This window comes from Ursus arctos, unplaced genomic scaffold (assembly GCF_023065955.2).
Source record: "Ursus arctos isolate Adak ecotype North America unplaced genomic scaffold, UrsArc2.0 scaffold_2, whole genome shotgun sequence".
Taxonomy (NCBI): domain Eukaryota; kingdom Metazoa; phylum Chordata; class Mammalia; order Carnivora; family Ursidae; genus Ursus; species Ursus arctos.
Genome location: NW_026622874.1, coordinates 98,163,164 through 98,188,434, shown reverse-complemented (window position 1 = coordinate 98,188,434; position 25,271 = coordinate 98,163,164). Strand labels below are relative to the sequence as shown.

Below are 25,271 nucleotides of genomic sequence, written 5' to 3'. Positions count from 1 at the left end.
GTTGTCTTTACCCATGTTTTTCCATCTGGTATCATTTTTCTTGCTACCAAGAGTATTGGTAATATAGCAACTCTTAAGTATGCTCCACTATTGTCTCTGGCATTTTCTTCTGTTGATATTCATTCTGGCATGCTTGTGTACTGGCACAGGTATGACGACTACACACTAGAGGCACCTGGCCAACAACAATTAATTGTAAGGTACTTCTGGGTATCAGAGATATGAAAATGTAAAAACAAACAAACAGACAAAAAACCCCTTGATTCTAAAAAGTTAGAATCAGGGGAAACAGCAAAGTCTGCTTTTCATGATAATACTGTGACAACCACTCCTGGTTTCTGAGTAACTGGTAAATTGTGTGTTCCCTGCCTGTGATTTTCAGATTCAAACTGAGAAGTGCCGTCAGGCATAGTCTGCTATCTTTGTAAGTCTCTATGAACAGTAGTAGTATTGTGGATATCTGCACTGCGCAGGACAGAAAGCTGTGTTAATTTAGTCATCCTTATTAGAAATTTCCAGTTTAGCTGCTATGTATATTTTATTCTATTATTTTGTTTCTTTAATTAAAAACTTTTTTTAAAGTAGGCTCCATTCCCAGCCTGGAGCCCAATGCTGAGCTTGAAGTCAGGACCCTGAGATCAAGACCTGGGCTGAGATCCAGATGCTCAACCAACTGAGCCACCCAGGTACCCCTATGCAGGGTTTTATAAACTGTGCTAAGGAGTTTATGTTTTATTCCAGGGCAGAGGGAAGTCACTGAAGGGTTCTGAGGAGAGTGACATAAGCAGATTTAATTTTTAAACATTCATCTGGACTGTCTTGAATAGCATGGATTGAGAAAGGCAAGATTAGATGTGGAGAGACTATTCAAGCGACTATGGTAATTTGCACTGGAATGACAATTGATTTCTCCTGGTTTCTGAAGCGAAGAACTAGGGCTACAGCCCAGAGTGTTTCGTACAGAAAGGATTACCTTTCATCCGGTTGCTCTTTGGCTCAAGGGGAGCAGCCCTCCTGGTACGAATGTTCATAAACTCCAAGTCCGCACAATTTCCCACTTCAAAGCCAATCTCGGCACTTGCCCCTTTCTCACATCTAACTTCTCCTTGTGAACTCATTCCTAAACCGTGCTTTCTTTTATTATCTCGTAGTTCAGGACAATGGCTTCTCAACCCTGCCTATGGTTATTAGCCAGAATGCTTTCAACAAAATCACTAGCACTCAGTCTACAGGTTTGGGGCTTTATTGTAAGAATAAGAAATACTAAGGAAAAGACTTAGTGTAACAGACCCCCCACACCACCACCAATTAGTAATAAGACACTGAAAATATCTGGAGTTTTAATTTTTATTTTTTAAAGATTTTACTTATTTGAGACAGAATGAGAGAGAGCACGAGTGGGGAGGGATGGGCTGAAGCAGAGGGAGAAACAGACGCCCCTGCTGAGCAGGCAGCCTGATGAGGGGTCTCCATTCCAGGACCCTGGGATCAGGACCTGAGCCGAAGGCAGATCCCTAACCAACTGAGCCACCCGGCTTTTAATGACAGCTTCTCATTTTATTCAGAAAGGAGACCTATCAGATGAAGTATTATCGCCACCTTAAGGATGGTACTGAAGGCCTGCAGTTCTCTCTCCCTCGCTCTACAGATGCCCCCACCCCGAAGACGGGAACCGATGTCCCCGAGCCCTCTGGGAAGTGGAGTCCTTCCGCCGGGACCCCCGACCTGGCGCGGTCGCCTCCAAGTGCGCAGATGCGACTCCAGACGGAGCCTCGGGCTCGAGCCTTTTGTTTCCCCGCAGCTCTGTGAGTCCGGAAAGCGACTCCGTCTGCCCCTCCTGTCCTTCCCAGAGCGCAAACCCGCAGGGACCCACCCTGTGGCCGGAGCCGAGACCGCAGTGCGTCCAGGGGTAAGAGAGAGCTGGGCCCGAGGCGCGGGTCTCTCCAACCCGCCGGTCCATGCGCAAAGCGCAGCTCCAGTGTCTCCCGCAGCAGCCCGGGCCAGGTTCTCAGGTTCCGGCCCCGGCGGGGGAAGGGCTGGGCCCTGCTGGCGCGTCCCGGGCCCAGTCCCCGACGCTCTGCGTACTCCTTGGCTGGGAGGCAAGCCGGGTTTGTAGGTTTAGGTCCGAGCGAGGAGGCGTTCCGGAAGCGCGGTTGCCGCTAAGTCCTCCGGGAAGTGGAGTCCGGGAGCTTGAAGGAGGCGTGGCCGACAGGGGATTCTGGGAGCTGGAGTGGGAGGCCCGGGAGCTTGAGCGCCTCCCTTCGGTTTTGGCCTTAAGTCTTGCCCTTCTACCAAACAGCCTTATCTGAACTGGGACACAAAGAAAAAAAATGGGGTCCGTGTCTTACTCATAACCTTTCTGTGCCTTGCTCTATCAGAGTTTTGGAGCCTGCCTGCATTTTAGAGGCCAATGCAAGGGGTTGACTGTTGTCCCTCTCTCTCTCTCACTCACACACACACACAGCCTGGACTGTTCGCTCTCTCTCTCTCTCTCTCTCTCTCTCTCCCTCTCCCTCTCCCACACACACATACCCTTGAATGCGCGCGCGCGCACACACGGCCTGGACTGTTGTGGCTCGCGCTCTCTCTCTCTTTCTCTCGCTCTCTCTCTCTCTCTCACACACACACACACACACACACACACACACACACACACACGGCCTGGACTGTTGTGGCTCGTGCGCGCGCTCTCTCTCTCTTTCTCTCTCGCTCGCTCTCTCTCACACACACACACACACACACACACACACACACACAGGGCCTGGACTGTTGTGGCTCGTGCTCTCTCTCTCTTTCTCTCTCGCTCGCTCTCTCTCTCTCTCTCACACACACACACACAGGGCCTGGACTGTTGTGGCTCGTGCGCGCGCTCTCTCTCTCTCACACACACTCACACACACACACACACACACACACACACGGCCTGGACTGTTGTGGCTCGCTCTCTCTCTCTCTCTCTTGCCCGCTCTCTCTCTCTCACACACACACACAGGGCCTGGACTGTTGTGGCTCGTGCGCGCGCTCTCTCTCTCTCTCTCTCTCACACACTCTCACACACACACACACACACACACACACAAACACGGCCTGGACTGTTGTGGCTTGCTCTCTTTCTCTCTCTCTCGCTCTCTCTCTCACACACACACACACACACACACACACACACACACACACGGCTTGGACTGTTGTGGCTCGTGCGCTCGCTCTCTCTCTCTCTCTCTCTCTCACACACACACACACACACACACACACACACGGCCTGGACTGTTGTGGCTCGCGCTCTCTCTCTCTTTCTCTCTCACTCTCTCTCTCTCACACACACACACACACACACACACGGCCTGGACTGTTGTGGCTCGCGCGCTCTCTCTCTTTCTCTCTCTCTCTCTCTCTCTCACACACACACACACACACACACACACACACACACACACCCTGGAATGCAAGGATTTGGTCAGTGGCAAGGAAAAGCTTTGTTGCCATGCAGTTTGCAAACCTGGGAAACGCAGCCTTTGCCTACAAACCAAGAGTACACTCCAAAGGGGAAGGATTATGCATGAAGCTTAGGGTTTAAATAGGCACAAACCAAAAGTTTCAGGTGTGGAGTGACAAGCAGGATACAGTTAATAAGTTATTTCTGGTGGCAGCCATTCAACAGGATGTGCTGCAGGCGTCCTTTATTTTAATTTTTTTCTCCCAAATTTTGTTGAATTTTGTGCCAGCTTGTCACCTTATGCTGTACTGACTGGTTTCGTTCCTCATGGTCATTCAGCCTGCTTAAAAGTTTAGATTCTCTCCCTTGACAAGGAGGGAACTTACCTCGTCTGTCAGTTATTACTGTCTAATCACCGAAGTCTTTTGTTCTCACCCCGACCACGCAAAGGAATCCCTGCCTATACATTTTTGGGGTCTTTAAAAAAGAGCAGGTGGGGAATCAACTGTATAAAGGCCCCATCTATCAACTGCCTGTCTTTATGAATAAGGATGAACCAACGGTGCGAGCCTTGCTTATAGTTACTGCTACCATAATCACAGGCCACCTTATGGTCAGTTGTGTGCTTTAGGGTCTCATGGGAGTTTTGCACAGTCTGGAACCAGGTGTGAGGCTCACAGTTCCCTGCCCTGATTCTGTACTGGTTTTGTCCTGGTGTGGCATGTAGTGGCTGATCTCATTACTCTAGAGAATGGTCTTCCAGCTGTGGAGATTAATTTAGCCTAAATAATAAAGGTTTCAAGCAAAGAGTTACTTCTGAGGCCCTAGGACTTAAATGCATAGGAATAAGCCTCCTAGGAGAAGAGATAGAGAGAGGGAGATGCCCCAGGGAGCAGGAACCAATTCCAGAGGATGGCGAGCCTAACCTCAAAAATCTCTCTCCAGAGCTTCACAGTAGAGTTGAATGATTTACACAAAGAAGCAGATTATGTATTGCTGAAAAGTCCATGTTTATCTCACCTGAAACTGTGAATAAGAAGGAAGTCATAGCAATAACAGGACAAAAAAGAGAAGCTGATCATGGATTATCTGACCATTGAAGCTGAGGAAGAAGGTAAGAATTACAGAAATAGCCTTGGAAGAGAGAATATTCCATTTTGCTTGCTTTTGTGATAAAAGGTCACACTTTTCTACTCTCTGTTAGACTATTCCAAGAGGCTGATGAATTGTGGGTCTACAAGTTTAGCTTTTTGGGCAATGCACTTTCACTTTATCATCTTACTCTATCCTCAACCCACCGTTTTGAGTTAAATTGAATAGGCCTTGAGTATATAATTTAGCTGGCTTGTGATAGCTTTTGTCTTAGTGAATAGAGTTTACCTTCTTCATGGCTTTTTCTCCCTCTAGTCCTTCCAGCCATTACTACTGAGGATGCCTCTCTGCCCCAAAAACAGGACACAGAAGAAATGGAACCTACTGTTGAGCTCCTTCCTGTTGAGTTCCAGGCAAGTTAGTTTAAGTTCCCTCCTCTGAAATCTTAGCTTGGTGTTCACGGTGTGTTGTTTCCTTTTTTCATCTTGCTTCAGACGTCCACAGCAATCCCAGCTACAGAACTGAACCAAAGTAATTTTTCCTTGAAAACTTGAAGGTCTGGGGAGAGCTCAGGCTCGAGCCTTGAATTTGGGAGTAATCTGTGTGAAGGGTATTTTAAGCCATGAAACTGTGATCTCTAAGGGAATAGAAAAGAGATGAAATTTTATTACTGAGTCCTATAGCTTTTCAACTCTTAATGGTCAGGGAGATGAAGAGGAACCAGCAAAGGAGACTGAGAGGATGTGGCCAGTGAGGTAGGGGGAAGTCAAAAGTGTGGCATCCTGGTAACCGAGTGGAGAAGGTGTTTCAAGGAGCAGGGAGTGATCAGCTGTGTTAAACACTGCTGCTAAGTCAAGTAAGATGAGGACTGAGAATTGACCATTGGATTTAAAAATATGAAGATCATTGGTGACTGCCAAGAACAATTGCATTGAATGACAGGAATGAAAACCTGATTGGAAAGGATTCAGGAGAGAATAGGAGAGAAATTGGAGGCAGGGACTATGGACAACTATTTTGGAGAGTTTTACACTAAAGGAGAACAGAAATAGGGTGATAGTGGGAAGGAAGACCAAAGAAGGTTTGTTTTTTGTTTTTTTGTGGGTTTTTTTTTGAGGATTTTTTTTTTTAAATATGGGTGAAATAACAGATTGCCTCTAGGTATATAAGAATGGATGGAGAAGAGAAGATGTCTAATGACTGAGTTCAGGGGAACTCTAACATTTAGAGCCACTTTCCAAACATTATTTTAAACAAAAAAACATGTGAGTTAGGGATGATGCCTATTTCACAGTAAAAATGAGATTCACAGGGGCACCTGGCTGGCTCAGTCAGTGGAGCATGTGACTCTTGATCTCAGGGTTGTAAGTTCAAGTTCCACATTGGGTGCAGAGATTACTTAAAAATAAAATCATAAAAAATATCCCAAAACTGAGGTTCACAGTAACTTGCTCAGAATCATAAGGTAGTTGAATCCTAATCAGAACCCAGGTATGTCCGATCCTAAATCCTATGCCTCTAAACCACTGTAGTCTTTTTTTTTTTTTTTTAAGATTTATTTATTTTAGAGAGACAGCATGAGCAGGGGGAGGGGCAGAAGGAGAGGGAGAGAGAGAATTTCAAGCAGACTTCATGCCAACCGCGGAGCCCAACGTGGGGCTTGATCTCAACACCCTGAGATCAACACCTGAGCTGAAACCAAGAGTCAAATGCTTAACCAACTGTGTCACCCAGGGGCCTCTTAACCACGGTATTCTGTTGATTGACTTTCTCACAAAGTATTCTCCAGTTAATTTTGGTCAACAAAATACACCCACATGACTGTCAATATAACATAGAATATGAAGAACAGTTGATCATTTTTAGTTTGCAATCAGCAAATCCACTCATTCAGAACAACTGTAGTTACTAAAGGATAACTAAATAAATCAAAAAGTCATAGCCTTAAGTACAGAGAAAGAAGAAGCCTGTGTTAGAACAGGATGGCTCTCTATATACATCAGGATATCAAGCAGAATTTCTATAAAATCTCCGAATATTCCAGGAATCAGTATAAATTACATGCCTGAGAATTATCCCATCTATAACAACTAAGTACAATTAGTAATTAACATTTGTTTGCCATTCATTGGTTAATTTATATTAGATTTATTTAGTAAACTATGTAAGAGACAGAAAAATACAGTTAAGATATAGCTTTGATGTCAGATCACTATGTTGTATTCCTGAGACAATATCTATGTCAACTATCCTTCAATTAAAAGAAAAAGAGTATAGCTTTGGAGTCAGGCTGCCTGGGTCCAAATCTCAGATCTGATCCTCACACCTATAAATAATGTTAATAATAGTGCCTACTTCATAGAGTTATCATTGCAAGAGGTTGTTCAAAGGACTTAGCACATAGAGAATATATTATAAATGTTAGCTGTTATTATTTTCCTTAACACAGACTAATACTTAGAAATCTTAGGCTGTTCCATTAAATAAAGGTTTAACTTTCAGATTAAAAAATACTTCCTCTTCTAGATTGTTCTCTTCCCTAAGTCCTATAAGAATGTGCTTGTTCTTCCAGGAATTGGTGACAGTCAAGGATGAGGAAATGGATTTCACTCATGTGGAAGAAGAACAGCTGAATTCTGCCCAAAGGTACATGGGCATGGATATGAAAGTGGAGACTTGTGGGAGCCTGGTATTTTGGGGTAAGGAAGTTATTTTGTAATGCAAACTGCTTACTGGGACATAAGCTTCCTCTATAACTAACAGCGTCTAAAGTGCCATAGTTTTGCTTCAGTTCCAGAGAGCGTTAATCCCCTAGGAGATCCCTGATCACTCTGGGCTCAGAATTGGCTTCTTTTCTCTTTTGGCAAGAAAACGTTCACTATCTCTGGTACTGAAAAAGGACAGCTTCATTACATTGGTTTTAAGATTTATAAAGTTATAGTAATCAAAACAGTGTGGTGGTACTGGTGAAAGGATAGATGTAAATCAATGGAACAGAACAGATGGCCCAGAAATAGACCCATACATATATGGTCAATTAATTTCTGACAAAGATGCAAAAATCAATTCAATGTTAAAAGGAGAATCTTTTCAATAAATGGTACTGGAACAATTGGACATCTATATGCCAAAAGAAAATCCATACCTCCCACCGTACAGTTACTTTCAGTGGATCACAGAACTAAGTATAAAACCTAGAGGAACCATTAGAGATAGTCTTTGTGACCTTTCGTAAGGCAAAATTTTATTAGATATGATATCAAAAGCTCAATCTAGTAAAGCCATCTGGGTCTTGGGTTTGCTTTATTAGAAGATTTTTAACCTTGAATCCTGGTCCCTTGCTAGATAGAGGATGATTCAGATGATCTGTTTCTTCTTGAGTGAGCTCTGGTAATGATTTACTGTCTTTCATTCCCGATATTGGTAATCTGCATCTTCTCTGTTTTAATTTTTTTGGTCTTCCTAAGAGTTCAACAGTTTTATTGATCTTTTCAAAGAACTAGTTTTTTATTTCATTGATTCCTTCTATTTTCTGTTTTCAATTTTATTCATCGATGCTCTTATCTTTATTATCTTTTCCCTTTGCTAACTTTAGGTCTAATTTTCTCTCCTTCCTTTAGTTTCTTAAGGTAGAAGCCTCATCACTGGTATACGATCTTTCTTCTCTTTTAATATGAACATTTAGTGCTATAAATTTCCTTCTAAGGACTGCTTTGGCTGCATTCCACAATTTTGATATGTGGTGTTTTCATTTTTGTGGTTCAAAATAACTTCTATTTTCAATTGTGACTTCCTCCTTGACTCATGGATTGTTTACTGATTTCCAAATTTTAGGTGATTTCAATAAATTTGTTTTCAATTTTGTGGTTTGGTTCTGTGTGGTCAGAGATACTTCTTATGATTTCAGTTCTTTTACATTTCTGAGATTTGTTGTATTACTCATAATATAGTCTTGATGAATGTTCCATGTGAACTTGAAAATAAATTTAATTAGGTCAGGTTTGGTTGAGATTATTCAGGTCTTCTATATCCTTACCAATTTCCTGTCTACTGGCTTCTACTGGGTACTGACAGAGGAGTGTTGAATTTTCCAATTATAATTGTGGGATCGTCTATTTCTCCTTTTAGTTTTATCAGTTTTTGCTCAATGTATTTTGCTAATGTACCTGAAACTCTTTTGTTAGGTGCATACACATAACAAATTATCTTCTTGGTGAATTGACCCCTTTATCATTTTATAATGTCCCTCTTTAACCTTGGTAATATTTCTTGTTTGGAATTTTATTTTGTCTGATAGTAATATAGCTACTCTGGCTTCCTGTTTGCATAGTATATTTTTTCCATTTTTAAAACGTATTTAAGGTAAGTTTCTTGTGGACAGCATATAATTGGGTCTGGGTTTTTGTTTTTTTTTTTTTAAAGATTTTATTTATTTATTTGACAGAGAGAGAGACAGCCAGCGAGAGAGGGAACATAGGCAGGGGGAGTGGGAAAGGAAGAAGCAGGCTCCCAGCGGAGAAGCCTGATGTGGGGCTCGATCCCAGGACTCTGGGATCACTCCCTGAGCCGAAGGCAGACGCTTAACGACTGAGCCACCCAGGCGCCCCTGGGGCTGGATTTTTTAAAATTAATTAATTTATTTATTTGAGAGAGAGAGTGAGCAGGGGGAGGGGAAGAGGAAGAGGGAGAAGCAGACTCCCTGCTGAGCACAGAGCCCAACATGAGGCTCGATCCCAAGACCCCAAGATCATAACCCAAGCTGAAGGCAGACACTTAACTGACTGAGCCTCCCCGGCACCCCTGGGTCTTGTTTTTAAATACATCCTAACAATCTCTGCAATTTTCAACTGGTGTGTTTAGATCATTTACATTTAAAGTAACTACTGGTATAGTTGGATTTAAATCTTACATATAGCTAGTTGTTTTCTATTTGTTCCACCTTTTCCTTGTTCATTTTTCTTTCTTTTTCTGTTTTTTGATTGAGTATTCTTTGTTTTTCCATTTTATCTCCACTATTAGCTTATCATTAAACCTTATCTAAAGGTTGTCCTAGAGTTGCCAATATGCTTCTTTAATTACAGTTTTTTCTTTTTTCTTTTCTTTTTTTTAAGAGAGAGTGCGAGTGGGAGGGAAGGGGCAGAAGGAGAGGGAGAGAGAATCCTAAGCAGATTCCATGCCCAGCCAGCATGTAGCCCACTCAGAGCTCTATTTCATGACCCGGAGATCATGACCTGAGCTGATATCAAAAGTCAGATGCTCAACTGACTGAACCACCCAGACGTCCCAATCACAGTATATTTTTAAAGAATATTATATACCACTTCATGTCTAGTATAGGAACTTACTTCTGGAGACTTCTAATTCCTCTCTCCCATCTTTTGTATAATTGTTCACATGCATTTTACCTTTACATATGCTATAAAATCACAGGACATTGCTACTGTTTTTGTTTAAAACAGTTATCTCTTAGAATAATTAAAAATAAGAAAAAAATAATCGTATTTATTTTCATTTATGCCATTGCCAGCACTATTCATTTTATATATAGATCAGGGGCCAGCAAACTTCCTGTGTAAAGTACCAGATGGTAAATATTTTTTGCTTGGTGGGCCATATACTCTCTTGCAATTACTTAACTTTGCTATTGTAGCATGAAGGCAGCCATAAACAATTTGTAAACAAGCAGGAGTGGCCAGATTTGACCTGTGGTGGGTCAGTTTGGCCCATGGGCCATAATGTGCTGATCCCTGGCGTAGGTCCAAATTCTTGACTTGTATCAATTACCTTCTGCCTATAAGAACATTTCTTGTAGTGCACACCTACTGGTAATGAATTCTCTCAGCTTTTGCTTATCTGAAAAAGTATCTTTCATCTTATGTATTTATTTTTTATTTTTAAGATTTTATTTTTAAGTAATCTCTGTAGCCAGTGTGGGGCTCGAACCCACAACCCCAAGATCAGGAGCCACATGCTCTTCTGACTGAGCCAGTGAGGCACCCCTTTCATTTTCATTTTTGAAGATGAAATTATATTTTCACTGAATATAGAATTCTTAGTGACAGGGCTTTTTTTCTTTCATCAATTTAAATGTGTCACTTCATTGTCTTCTGGCTTACATAGTTTGTGACAAAAAGTTTGCTGTAATTTTTATCCTTGTTCTTCTTTCTTTTTCTATGGCTGCCTTTAAGATTTTCTCTTTATCTTGGTTTTCAACAGTTTGAATACGATGTATCTAGAGGTATGTGGGGGGGGGGGGTGCACGCACATGCATATGTGCCCATGTTCATCCCAGGTAGGGTTCTCTGAGCTTCCTTGGATTTTTGGTTTGATGTCTTTCATTAGTTTTGGAATATTATCAGCCATTAACTCATCAAATACTGTTTCTGCCCATTCTCTGTTTCTTTTCCTTCTAGGATTCCAATTACATGGATTCTGAGCATGAGATATTGTCTCACAGCTCTCAGATGCTCTCTTCTGGTTAGTTTTTCACTGTTTCTTCCTTTTTGTGCTTTAGTTTGAGTAATTTCTATTGACCTATTTGCAAGTTTACTGATTCTTAGCTTTATTGACTTTAATGATGCACCCATCAAAGACATTAATCTCCATTACCACGTTTTTTCATCTCTAGCATTTTCATTTGACTTTTATAGTTTCCATCTCTTTGCTAAAATTCTCCAACTGTTAATGAATGTTGTCCATCTTTTTCACTGGAGACTTTTACATATTTATCATAGTTACTTTAAGTTCCCTTATAGTTCTAACGTCTAGGTAATCATTGAGTCTGGTTCCATTTATTACTCTGACTACGGTTTTATACAGATTTGAGTGGGGTTGGAGAGGGATGCATGGAGAAAGGATACAACTAGATCCACTATGAGCCTGTTGAATTAGGGTAGGGGAGAGATGATGGTAACTGAATTGGGGTGGTAATAATGGGGAGGGAAAGTACAGAATGGGTGAGAGAGATTTGGGAAGTATAATCCGTAAAACTTGGTGATTTATTTGTTGTGGTTGTTAGAGTAGAGGGAAGAGCTCAATATGATTATCAGTTTTCAGACTCGGAGCCAGAAAAGCTCTTTGGGGTTTTGTGAGGATTAGATGTGTTCATATATTTAATCTTTTAAAACAGTAGCTTACACATAATAAATACTATATATACACATATATATATGTTTTCCTAATAGTATTATAGTTCATAGCATATATTAAGCTTTAGGTTGCCATGATATTTTCAACTTCTGAAAATTATGGCAGCATTAAGAATATATTTTGCTCAAACATTGGTTATGTTTCTGAAATGGGATAAAAGGATCTTAAGAAAGGCTTATTACTCTCCAGATTTGCTCACTGCTTGTATTATTTGTGTTCAACTCAGTTCATACAGCATCTATTTCTTTCTTTCTTTCTTTCTTTCTTTCTTTCTTTCTTTCTTTCTTTCTTTCTTTCTCTTTCTTCTTTTCTTTTCTTTTTTATATTTTATTTATTTGAGAGAGGGAGAGCATAAGCCGGGGAGAGGGGCAAAGGGAGAGGGAGAAGCAGACTTCCCACTGGGCAGGGAGCCCGAAGCAGGACGGATCCCAGGACCCCAGAATCATGACCTGAGTTGAAGGCAGATGCTTAACTGATTGGTCCACTGAGTGCCCCCATACAACATCTATTTCATGCATACTTTTTCTTTACCAGAACTATGATAGGCCCTGAGAAATATCAATGAACCAAAGAGGTGTGATTCCTGCCCTCAGAAAACTGCCTTTTTGTGGTGGAGTTCATAATCTTATATCAGTATCTTTTTGTTAACAAGAATGATGGTGGTGACATTTTGTCATAGATGATGAAAGCTGGGAAATATACAGATTGAGGTATAAGATGAATTAAGGTATGGGTATATTGAATTTGAGATTTCCAGATGGATACATGAAGTAAATAGCTGGATATATGGGTGTGAGGGACAGCACTAAGCTGAAGATAAGAATTTGAGATCACTGATATATATAAGGCAATTGCAACTAGTAGACAAATAAGTCCTAGAGATCTAATTCACAGTAGTGAATACAGACAACAATATTGTGCTATAATCATCAAACCTGCTAAGGACTAGATCTTAATTATTCCCATCTCAAAATAAAAATGATAATTATGTGATGTAATTGAGGTGCTAAGTATCACTACATCGGCAATCATTATATAAATACATCAAATTAACACGTTGTGTTTTAAACTCACACAGTGTTATATGTAAAATATATTCCAATTTTCTAAAATGCAATTAATATCATGGACTGAATGAGGTCTTTAATGGAGACAATGTTGTGGAGGATGGGGCGGGGCAAAAAAGGAGAATTTAGACTGAATACCAAGAAGCATCAACATTTAAAAAGAAGAAACAGAAAAAGTCCCAAATAAAGAGCAATCAGGAGTAAAACCTGGACAGCTTAGAATCACAGAAGTCAAGAGAGAACATATGTCAATTATATCTGAATAAAGTTGGGGGAAAAAGGTGGGGGGAATGTTGTTAGGAGGGAGACATGGTCACCACTGTCAAGTGCTGTTGAGAGGCCAAGCTAAAGAAGGAATGAAAAGAATCCACTGGATCTGGGTCACATATAAATGGTTAGTAATTTCAGTGAGAGCAGTTACAACTGAGTAGTAGGGAGAGAAGCCAGACTACAGCGAGTACAGGAGCAAGGATGTGATGAGAAAATGTACAAAACCTTTTTGAGAAATTTGGGTATGACAAAAAAATAAGGAAGAGGGGAAGGAAGGAGAAAGAGAGGGAAGGAAGGGAGGAATGGAAGGAGGAAGGAAGGAAGAGGAGGAGGAAGGAAGGAAAGAAGGAGGGGAAGGGAAAAAGGAGGGGATAGTGGTTAGTGGAAACACAACATCATATTTAAAGTGTATGGTAAGGGGCGCCTGGGTGGCTCAGTCGTTGGGCGTCTGCCTTCAGCTCAGGACGTGATCCTAGTGTTATGGGATCGAGCCCTGCATCGGGCTCCTCTGCTGGGAGCCTGCTTCTTCCTCTCCCACTTCCCCTGCTTGTGTTCCCTCTCTCACTGGCTGTCTCTCTCTGTCAAATAAATAAATAAAATCTTAAAAAAAAAAATAAAGTGTATGGTAAACAAAAATAAAGTGTATGGTAAACACGAAAAAATCTGTGCCTTTAAAAAGGGACTGGAGTGGGGTGCCTGGGTGGTTCAGTTGGTTAAGTGTCCAACTCTTGATTTCAGCTCTGATCATGATCTCAGCATGGTGAGATTGAGCCCCCTCATCAGGCTCCATGCTGGGCGTGCAGCCTGCTTAAGATTCTCTCTCTCCCTCTGCCCCTCCACCCCCTGCCCCCCACTTCTTGCTCTCTCCCTCTGAAAGAAAGAAAGAAAGAAAGAAAGAAAGAAAGAAAGAAAGAAAGAGGAAAAGAGAAAAAAAGGGGGGGATCCAGAGGGAACTATTTAAAAAGTCAAAAGTGGTTGTTTCTGGGTGATTATTATAAGTGATTTTTTTCATCTTGAACTTTTTCAAAACTGCCCAATCTCAACTTATGTTTTCATCTTTCCACCCTTCCTCAGATATTTTATATTAACATTCCTTCTCATCCCTCTGGCTTATCCTCCTTCCTGACTTGTCTGCTCAGTTTTCCATTCTCTTAGGTAAAGCCTCCTCATTGTCCTCTTATTGTGCCTTGTATTAGCCATTCTCCCATCTCTGTTAGTCCCTGAAACTTCCTCTGCCATTTCCAGGAGGTGCTTTCTGAAAACATTCTAAAAACATGTACAATAAGCATCATTTTTATTTTCTTTTCCTCTTGCCAACTCTGCCGGTTTTTTCTCTCAACACAGAGAACACAACACTTGTACTCTTTTACTTATTTCAGATTCTGAATCTATACCTGAAACTAAAGAATCCTTTCCAAAGCAGGGATTTTATGAAGACGTGTCATCTGAAAGAGAGCTGATAATGGAGAGACTTAAAAAGGATGAGTCCTGGGACTCCAGACTGATAGAAGCCTGGCAGTGTGAAGGCACATTAGAAAGGCAGCAAGGAAATCAGAAGAAAGATTTAAGGCAAGTCATAATTAAACGCAAGAAAAACCCTGTGGAGGATTGTAATGAAACTGGGGAAAGTTCAAACCCAATTCAATGTCACAACATTTACTCAGTGAAAAAGCCTTGGAAGTGCAATGAATGTGGGAAGACCTTCAGTTACTACTCAGCCTTTATCCTACATCAGAGAATTCATACTGGAGAGAAGCCTTATGTATGTAACGAGTGTGGAAAGGCCTTCAGTCGGAGCTCATCACTTATTCAGCATCAGAGGATTCACACTGGAGAGAAACCCTATGAGTGTAATGAATGTGGGAAGGCTTTCAGTCATCGGTCAGCCCTCATCCAACATCATATCATTCATACTGGAGAAAAGCCCTATGAGTGCAATGAATGTGGGAAGGCCTTCAACCAAAGCACATACCTTCTTCAACATCACAGAATCCACACTGGAGAGAAACCCTACAAATGCAAGGAATGTGGGAAAGCTTTCAATGATACCTCATCCCTTATTAAACATCAAAGGGTTCATACTGGAGAAAAACCCTATGGATGTACAGAGTGTGGGAAAGCCTTTAGTGACAGGTCGGGCCTCACTCAACATCAGAGAACTCATACAGGGGAAAAGCCATACGAATGCAGTGAATGTGGGAAAGCTTTCAGTTACTGTTCAGCTCTTATTCAACATCAAGGAACACATACTGGGGAGAAACCTTACAAATGTAACGAATGTGGGAAAGCCTTCAGTGACCGTTCAGCTCTCGTAAGACATCAGAGAATTCATACTGGAGAGAAACCTTACAAATGTAAAGAATGCAAGAAGGCCTTCAGCCAGAGCTCATCTCTTACAAAGCATCTGAGAACTCATACTGGAGAGAAACCATATAAATGCCATGATTGTGACAAAGCCTTCAGCCAGAGTTCATCTCTTATTCAACACCAGAAAACCCATATGGGAGAAAAACACTACAAGTGTAAGAAATGTGAGAAAACCTTCAGTGTGCGTTCAGCCTTTCATCAACACAAAGAAATTCATGATGAATAGAATGCAGTAAATTCATGAAATAACTGCGTAGTCTTGGGGCACCCAGGTGGCTCAGTTGGCAGAGTGTGCAACTCTTGGTCTATGGGTTGTGAGTTCAAGCCCCATGTTGGGCATAGATTTTACTTTAAAAAAAGGAAAAAAATATGTATTCTCTCCTAATTGTGTCGATCTTTTCTAAGTATTACAGGGTATACTAAAAAAACATGAGGCTGTGTCATGCGAAAAAATAGCTCTCTTCCTTGAAAGGCTATTAGGTATGGGAAGAGAACAAACCCCAAAAAGCTGAAGCAATGAAGAGAAATCCTAGAGAAGCACAGAAGGAGGAAGTCTGGTTTAGTCAGAGAAACAGACTCAGAACTAAGCATCTGATATCATAGAAAAACTAACCAGAGGAGCAGACTGAACAGTACTTGAGGCTGATGGCTGTCTAAATAGTAGTTTCAACCTGAAGCCAAGTGGGAAGGATCAGGATCCCAAAGAGGAAAATCACCAGAAAGTTTCTCTAGGGAAATAAAGAGAAAGGAAAAAACAAAAAACAAACAAACAAACAAACAAACAAAAAAACAAAGCAACTAAGCCCAGGAAATCCTCCTTCTTCTCTGTCCCTACACTCCACTTGCACACTTGCAAACATTTACACCAGTGTTTGTTAACCCTGGATGTACAAAATCATCTGAGAAGCTTAAAAAAGCTTAAAAAGCTTAAAAAAAAAAAATACCTGGCTCCCAGCCCCAGAGATTCAGATTAAATTTGGACTAGGGGGTAGCCTGGGCATCAGGAATTTAAGAATTCCTCAGGTAGTTCCAATATGCAGTCAAGATTAAGAACCACTGATTTAGGCTCTTTCTGCAAAGGATCAACTCAATAAGGTAGGCGGAATTCAGGCAGCTGATAGGATAATAACAATCTACATCAGCTCTCCAGAGCTCTTTGTGTCTTTGTTTCTGCCTTTCCTCTCTGTTGCTAATTATATAATGTCATCTTTTCTTTTACCTGACTTTGGATCCTTTTGTTTGGACCTATTTCATTTTCTCTGACTTTGTGTGAATTGAGCTGCCTGATACTAACTTCTGTTCTGGCCCACACTTTTGCTAAATGTGCTCCTTTAAGCCTGGTTACAGTTTTCTCAACCACTCCTGCCTATGAGGATCATATATTGTGCTTGCTACCTATGGCCTAATGGTGGCAAATATTAACCATAAGAAACAAGAGGAGGACCTACAGACCAGAAATCAGGAGTGGAGACAGAGTGACTAGGAAGGAACCTCAAAGAGTTAAACTTATTTTTTTTTTAAAGATTTTATTTATTTATTTGACAGAGACAGCCAGCGAGAGAGGGAGCACAAGCAGGGGGAGTGGGAGAGGAAGAAGCAGGCTCATAGCGGAGGAGCCTGATGTGGGGCTCAATCCCAGAACGCTGGGATCACGCCCTGAGCCGAAGGCAGATGCTTAACGACTGCGCCACCCAGGCGCCCCTAAACTTATTTTGTTTTAAGATTTTATTTATTTATTTGAGAGAGAGAGAGAGAGAGTACTAGTGGGAGGAGGTACAGAGGGAGAGAGAGAAGAAGACTCCCAGCTGAGGGAGGGATCTCTACTCAGGGCAGAAGGCAGACACAACCAACTGAGCCACCCAGGTGCCTCCAAAGAGTTAAACTTTTTTTTTTTTTTTTAAGATTTTATTTATTTATTCGACAGAGATAGAGACAGCCAGCGAGAGAGGGAACACAAGCAGAGGGAGTGGGAGAGGAAGAAGCAGGCTCATAGCGGAGGAGCCTGATGTGGGGCTCGATCCCTCAACGCCGGGATCACGCCCTGAGCCGAAGGCAGACGCTTAACCGCTGTGCCACCCAGGCGCCCCCAAAGAGTTAAACTTTTGACTCCAATTGTATTGTTGGTATCTTAGGATTTCCTGAAATTGTAATAAAATTTAGTTGTGTGCATGAACTAATAGTGAACTTCAAGGAATGTAGGTGGGAAGAAGGGTGAATAAAAAATGTTTCTACATTTAACATGACCAAGAATAATAACGCTAAGGAGATTATGAGAAATTACAGATGATACTGTAATCCCTATAGAATATCCATTAAGTGATAATGCAAGTAGAGGAATGAAATTACATGTTAAAAAATGTTTAATCCAAAAGAAGGCAGGAAAGGAGGAAGAGAGGCACAGGTGGGACAAATCCTAAACAGGTAGCAAAATGGTAGACCTAAATTTAACCCTATCAATAATTACACTGAAGTAAAAGAAACACTCCAAATAAAACTCAAAGATTATGAGACTGAATAAAGAATCATGACCCAACTATATGCAAAAGAGCCACATGTTAAATACAGAAACACAGGTTGAAAGTTCAAAAGATAAAGATACACAGTGAAAACACTAATCTTAAGAAAGCTGGAGTAGATATACTAATATCAAATAAAATAGAATTCAAGAAGAAGGGTATCATCATAGATACAAAGGACATTTTGTAATGATCAAATGGTCAATTCATCAAGGTTGGGAATTCTTACAATGTGTTACTGGGTTACAAATATATGTTAATATTGTAAGTTTTATAATTTTGAGTTATTAATATATTATGTGCCTCACATCAGGGCTTCCAAAATCACAAGGTAAAAACTGACAGAACTAAATTTTTAAAAAGAACAGTCCACAACTTTATAATTAGAAATTTTTTTTAAAGATTTTATTTATTTATTTGACAGAGATAGAGACAGCCAGCGAGAGAGGGAACACAAGCAGGGGGAGTGGAAGAGGAAGAAGCAGGCTCATAGTGGAGGAGCCTGATGTGGGGCTCGATCCCATAACGCCGGGATCACGCCCTGAGCTGAAGGCAGACGCTTAACCGCTGTGCCACCCAGGCGCCCCCTAGAATTTTTAACACTCCAGGAGCGCCTAGCTGGCTCAGTTGGTTGAGCATCTGACTCTTGGTTTTGGCTCAGGTCATGATCTCATGGGTCATGAGACTGAGCCCTGCATCAGGCTCCATGTTCAGCGGGGAATCTGCTTGAGGATTCTCTCCCTCTGCACCCTCCCCCACATGCTCGCGCTCTCACATGCTCTCTCTCTAAAATAAATGGTGAGTCTTTAAAAAAATTTAATAACTCATTCTCAGCAGTTGATAGAACATCTACACAAAAAATATTAAAGACCTAGAAAAGCTGAACAACACTGTCTACCATCTTGAATTGATTGGCATATGTAGAATGCTTTATAGAATGCACATGGAACACACAACAACGTCAGACTGTAAATTCCCTTCAACTGCATATGGAATGTTCACCAAGTTAGGTTATACACTGGGTCTTAAAGCAAGGCTCAGTTAATTCAAAGGACGAGAAAATTCTCTACTACATTTAATGAAAATAGAGATCAATAAAATAAGATAGGAAGTCCCCAAATACTTGGAAATTAAATGCCATACCTCTAATTAACCCAAGTCAAAAATTTTAAAGGAAAATGGGTTGAAATAATATACATTGTACTCTTTGACTGTAGAGGGATTTACCTAGATACCATTAACAGGTATTGGGGGAAGAAGCCTCAACTTCCTAAAAATTAAGAAAAACATTATTAAATAACCAAAGAGAAAAGAAGAAATAAAAATAGAAATTCAAAAACATTTTTTGACTGAATAATAAAGAAGATGCAACATACCCAAACTTGTGGGATATAACTAAAGCAATGTATAGAGAAAAATCGCATTAAACCACCTAACTTTGGAAAGAAGGTTGAAAATCCATCGGCCCAATTTCCATTGAAAGACTAAAAGTGGAAGCAAGTTAAACACAGAGTAAAAGGAAATACATAAGAAAGAGCAGAAATTGGGCGCCTGGGTGGCTCAGTCCATTAAGCATCTGCCTTCGACTCAGGTCATGATCCCAAGGTCCAGAGATTGAGCCCTGAGTCAGGCTCCCTGCTCAGCGGGAAGTCTGCCTCGCCCTCTGCCCCTCCCCCACCGCTATGCTCTTTCTCTTTCTCAAATAAGTAAAATCTTTAAAAAAAAATAAAGAGCAGAAACTTTAAAATACAAAGCAGATACACAATATAGAACTTCAACAAAGGCAAAGGTTAGTACTTTGTGTATGGCTGCTTTTAGAAAACAAAGCAAAACAAAACAAAACTGAAAGAACACATAAGACAATTACATGTGGGGGTTGGAGGGAATGGAGTGAATGGAGCAGGGTAGAGTGCCACCCTTCACTGTATTTGGTTTTGACTTTTGAGCCACTCAAAAAAAATGTTTTTTAGGATTTTATTTATTTTAGAGAGAGAGCATGAGCAGGGGCGAGGACCAGAGGGAGGGGGAAAGAGTCTCAAAGAGACTCCACATGGAGTGCAGAGCCACACAGAGCTTGATCCCAGGACCCTGAGATCACGACCTGAGCCAAAACCAAGAGTCAGATGCCCAACCAGCTGAACCACTTAGGCACCCCTCAAAACATTTTAATGCCCCATCAGTGCTATTCCAAGCCATATTGGATACTGAGGCAAAAAGAAACATATGTACCCCTATATACACTTACCAAAATATCTTACCATGTTTTGAACCAGATTGGAAAAGTTAATACAAACTCCATCATTTAAAAGAATGACTATGGGACGCCTGGCTGGCTCAGGCAATAGAGCATGTGACTCTTGATTTCTGGTTTGTAAGTTCAAGCCCCTTGTTGGGCATAAGGTTTAATTAAAAAAAAAAAATTTAAAAATGACTACGTACAAAGTCCACATTGCCCAGCCTGTTTGCACACCACTGTCAACCTGTACAAAGTGAGGGCTTCATGGCCCAGGAACCAGGAGCTGATTGGAAATAACTTCCCAGTGCACAATAACCCTGGGTTATAAAACAAGCAAACAACAGCTTGTCTTATTTAAAATTTTGATATTTTGTTTTTCATGGATTTTTTTCATTGTTTTAAGGATTTTTTAAAAAAGATTTATTTATTTGAGAGAGAGAGAGGGGAGGGGCAGAGAGGGTCCCAAGCAGACTCTGAACTCAGTGCGGAGCCTGATGGGGTGGGGGTGGGGGTGGTCAATCCCACGATGCCAAGGTCATGACCTGAGCCGAAATCAAGAGTTGGCCACTCAACAGACTGTGCCACCCAGGTGCCCCCTTTTTAAAGATTTTTAAGATAATCTCTACACCCAGTGTGGGGCCCGAACTCACAACCCTGAGGTCAAGAGTCACATGCTCTACTGACTAGGCTAGTCAGGAGACCCTGCACTCATTTTAATTTAGAAAATATTGCATCAAAACATTTCTCTTGATTACTGTTTTTTTTTTTTTTGGTGCCCTCTTACGTTTTGCACCCAAGGTGAATGCGCCACTTGCTTCACCCTAATCCCTGCCCTGAACACATTATATGGGATCACCTGGAAGTGGGAGAGCTGGAATGGAGGAGATTCGGTGATTTTCATCATGCCTGAGGAAAGCAAAGACTCTTTCTGGACATATTTATTTAAAAACTCATTAAAAAACTGTAAAGATAGTGGTAGATTTTAGGAAATTCTAAAACCTCATTTGTACTTTTTAAACTCAGAATCACAGCCTGGAGTTACTGGCCAGTTTGGGTCTTCATCTTTGTGACAGAGGAAATCAAGAGAGACATCCATTTGTTACCAATCTCACCGTAGGATTTTCCATTGGGGGTCTGGGAGCTTCATCTCAGGGGCCCTTCAGGGAACCATATGCCTCCTGACAGGGTCTGAAAACCCCATATCCAACTACAGCTGCCGAGCTCACCCTCCTCTCCCTGTTCTGATTGGGGATCTCAGCTGGTGCTGTCCATGCCGGTGGCGAGATTGCTGGGACTATACATTTCCCCAGGTGAGCGATTTGAAAGCTCGTTTTCATTTTATCACCCTTTACCCACCAGCCTGACCATCCTCCTTGCAGGTCCAACCCAAAGTCACAGTGCAGCCCCTCTCAAAATGTAAACGAGCACACAGGCATTCCTCCTGGATTTGGCAAACATTTTCCCGCGATCCACTTTCCTCATGGTTACCATGAGGAAAACAGGAGCACCTACTTCACAGAGTTGTTATGTGGCTGCTGTAAATTAATTCATGTAAAGCACATGGAAGAGTCCCTGGCACACAGGGAAATCCTCAATAAATTCCAAGATATTATCTATTAGTTTTGGTCACTAAATAAACTTTTAATAAAAATATATGAATGCTTTTAACGGAGTGCCATCATTGGCAAAGAAATAAAATGCATCATTCAGATAACCAGACAAGTGGTCAGTGACAACTTTGTTCATAGTTTCAAGGAAGAAATGAAAAAATTTTGAGAGCCATGGGAATGAACTGAGCGCCATGGGAAAACACCAAAAAGAAGTTCAAGGAAATAATCAAACTATTCTGCAAGAGAACAAGATATTGCTGAACAGGAAGATGTTCAATCCAGCAAGAGCCTAGAATCTTCATGTATTTGCTGAAAGGAGCTGAGTAGTAAATCACTTAAATGATTTAATCTGAGTCTAGTCACCCTTGAGAATGATATTGCTGTACATTACTGCACACACTTTACATGTACACACATTTGCTGTGTACAGGTGTTCATACAAAATCATGTATCCTGTACTTTTGGGATAAGGTAAAGGATTTTACGGATATAATTTTGAAGTCATTTGATTTATCTTACCATCTAACTTCAGAACCTACCCTCCACCTAAGATGTATGTTCACAATAAATAGAATATTTGGGGAATAATAGGATAACTGGTTTGGCTGTATTATGACAGAAAAAGCGTGACTCATATTGAGAGGATCCTGAACATTCGGATAAGAAATAGAGGGACGCCTGGGTGGCTCAGTTAAGCGTCTGCCTTCTGCTCAGATCATGATCTTGGGGTCCTGGGATGAAGCCCCACATTGGACTCCCTGCTCAGTGGGGAGTCTGCTTCTCCCTCTCCCTCCGCACCTCCCCCCGCTCTTGCGCTCTTGCTCTCTCTTGCTCTCCCTCAAATAAATAAATAAATAAACAAACAAATAAATAAATAAAATGCTTTGATGAGCTGCCTTAGATTAATACTTAAAAAAAAAAAAAGAGGGGCGCCTGGGTGGCACACCGGTTAATAGCGTCTGTCTTCGGCTCAGGGCGTGATCCCGGCGTTACGGGATCGAGCCCCACATCAGGCTCCTCCGCTGTGAGCCTGCTTCTTCCTCTCCCACTCCCCCTGCTTGTGTTCCCTCTCTCGCTGGCTGTCTCTATCTCTGTCAAATAAATAAATAAAATCTTTAAAAAAAAAAAAAGAAATAGGGACTTTATTTTGGGGCCTTAGTTATCTAATGATTTTTTTTCCCTTAAGCAGAGGGATGACAATGGTGACATATACAGCAGAACACCAGTTGCTCAGAATTTCTGGGAACATAGCTATTCCAAATTTATAAAAGCATAATTGTTTCAGCGTCAACATCTTCTGGGTGCATTTTTTGGCTTTTCTTTCCAGTATGTGAATTAAAGATACAATATTGCAATTCACCATCTTGAAATGGTTGTAACTTGCCAAAAAATAAAATGGCCCAAAGGATCAGAACATATGCATTACTAAGCAGGCCAGTTATGAGGTTAGTTCAATTGTCCATTGTAATATACACCATCTTGTCCATATTGTGTGGACAGAGCCATTGTGACATCATCTGTTGGTCACATTAAGCTTTTAGATTTACCATCTCCTTTGCTCCATATGCCATAGGAAATCTTTCTTAAATTATTTCGATCACATGATATTCTTTAATGGGTGATTATTGAAAAGATCCTTTAATTTTTTTAAATTAAGATTATTTATTCATTTATTTAAGTCATCTCTATACCCAACATAGGGCTCAAACTCATGACCCCAAGATGAAGATTCACATGCTCCTCTGACTGAGCCAGCCAGGCACCCTGAAAAAAATCATTTTAGATATATACTTTTATTTGGCTACTTTCTGTATTTAAATTCCCACATTTAAAGTAAATAAATCTTCTGTATTCTTTTTTTTGTTTGTTTCCTTTAAAGTAGGATCCATGTCCAGCAGGTAGCCCAACATGAGGCTTGAACTCACAATCCTGACATCAAGACCTGAGCTGAAATCAAGAGTCAGACACTTAACTGATTGAGCCACTCAGGCGCCTCTAAATTTTTTGTAGTCTTGTTAGTCTAGGGATGGACTGACCAATTGACAAAGAAATTGCAGTTTAAGAATAAACCAGAGCATTTATGAAATGAATGAAAGTACTCCAAGCTACTAACACAGCTATGCACTAAAAGTCATCTGTTGATTGGAAACAACAGATTCCACATTGTTTCTATAGCAATGACTCTCCCCCCTTGACAATCGGACATGTAGTTAACATGGTTCCACATCCCTCAGGTCCCATCCCTTCCTCCCACAGACCTGCTCAAGAGGAATGTGGTGGTCGTAATCTCGAGTGGAGCGGGAGGGTGTTTCCAGGGCTGTTCTGGTTTCTCACAAGATTCTAAAACAGTGAGGGTGGGTAGCATGGAGGGCAGAAGAAGTGAGCGTGTTGTTGGGGTTAGGCCGCTTCACACCATGCTCTAATTTTCTACCAGAAGAAAGTTCACTTAGGAAACGAACAATAATGATTTAACAGGTTATCGACTTTTTGACTACTTTTGTCAACTTATGTGGAGTTGTGTGTGCCTAGGCCCTTATACTTGGGCCAGTTTTACATTATTATGTTGTCAATTTGTAAATGTGTTCCTAAATAATAAATGAAGCTTTAATAAAGCACTCAAATATCTGCATGACATCTAATTTGAATCACGTTTTGATTGGTTTAAATTTAACTGTAATTTGAGGCGATCCCTGATTTTGTGCCACCTCCAAATCTATTACCATCTTTTAACCAAGACTTAGCTGTATTTAAAAGATTAATGGGGCACCAGGATTTAGGGTAAAATTTGTGAGTAAAAAAGAAGAAGCAAGCAGATAAAGAAGTGATTGTAATACATCAGGGGCAACTAAAGCCGAAGCTACCACAGTAACATAGTTGAGGGAACAGAAAGAGGGAACAAGTATGAAATAAATTACATGTGAATTATGGGCAGAACTTGCAGAAGCTTAGAGATATAAGATTCAAGATAACTTTGATGTTCTAAGCTTAGGTATACAAGATACCACTGAGGCAAACAGGGAAGTTAGATTAGGATGTCAACTTTGAAGGGATAGACAAATGAATGGAAAAGTCTTGACAAGCATTGTGAGATAGAGAGAATGGAATCCGTGACCCTAAAATAAAGCAGGAAACTATATGGTTAACTTGGGATACCACTACCGCAAGTCAAATTCTCCTATTCGGTGGTTGTCTTTAGACTCCAAGGAAGGTTTGACATCCCCAGTTCTGACTCAGAAACCTATTCTACTTCTATCACCTAAATCCATTTGCATCTTAAGAGCCTCCTGAGTGAACCGCATAGAGCAGAGGTCCTCACGTTTTAGCAGGCATATGGACCACCTACAGTGTTTGAAAAAATTCACTCTCCTGGGCCTCTCCTCCAGAGATTCAGATCCAGCAGATTTAGCTTGGGACAGGTGGATCCTGTTAGATTGTAACATGTGTCTCTGATAATTCTGATGCAGATGACTGATACAACTTGTAAAACACTGTTGAAAAGTCTATAAGCATGTGAATACAAAAGAAAAGAAA

At 41.0% G+C, this 25,271-nt stretch overlaps 1 protein-coding gene across 3 annotated transcripts; it reads left to right on the top strand.

The window, feature by feature from the left end:
* The first annotated feature begins 1,627 nt into the window (after positions 1-1,627).
* Positions 1,628-16,172, top strand: LOC113267907 (zinc finger protein 892-like). Of its 3 annotated transcripts, XM_044390167.3 has the most exons (5): positions 1,628-1,909; positions 4,379-4,547; positions 4,841-4,938; positions 7,098-7,224; positions 14,391-16,172. In XM_044390167.3, the coding sequence occupies exons 2-5, from the start codon at positions 4,514-4,516 to the stop codon at positions 15,602-15,604; spliced, it is 1,473 nt and encodes a 490-aa protein (XP_044246102.2). In that variant the 5' UTR covers positions 1,628-1,909; positions 4,379-4,513; the 3' UTR covers positions 15,605-16,172. The 3 variants fall into 3 exon arrangements, with proteins under 3 accessions (XP_044246102.2, XP_048080677.1, XP_048080678.1); XM_048224720.2 differs by lacking the exons at positions 1,628-1,909; positions 4,379-4,547; positions 4,841-4,938 and having other exon boundaries at positions 7,094-7,171; XM_048224721.2 differs by lacking the exons at positions 1,628-1,909; positions 4,379-4,547; positions 4,841-4,938 and having other exon boundaries at positions 7,138-7,224; positions 14,435-16,172.
* Positions 16,173-25,271: the final 9,099 nt, after the last annotated feature.

Bases quoted from the DNA above. Each gene is read 5' to 3' on its own strand.
- LOC113267907 (XM_044390167.3), top strand. From the start codon at position 4,514: ATGGATTATCTGACCATTGAAGCTGAGGAAGAAG. The intron at 4,548-4,840 runs GTAAGAATTACA...TTCTCCCTCTAG, and splicing joins CATTGAAGCTGAGGAAGAAG to TCCTTCCAGCCATTACTACT. The intron at 4,939-7,097 runs GCAAGTTAGTTT...TTGTTCTTCCAG, and splicing joins TCCTTCCTGTTGAGTTCCAG to GAATTGGTGACAGTCAAGGA.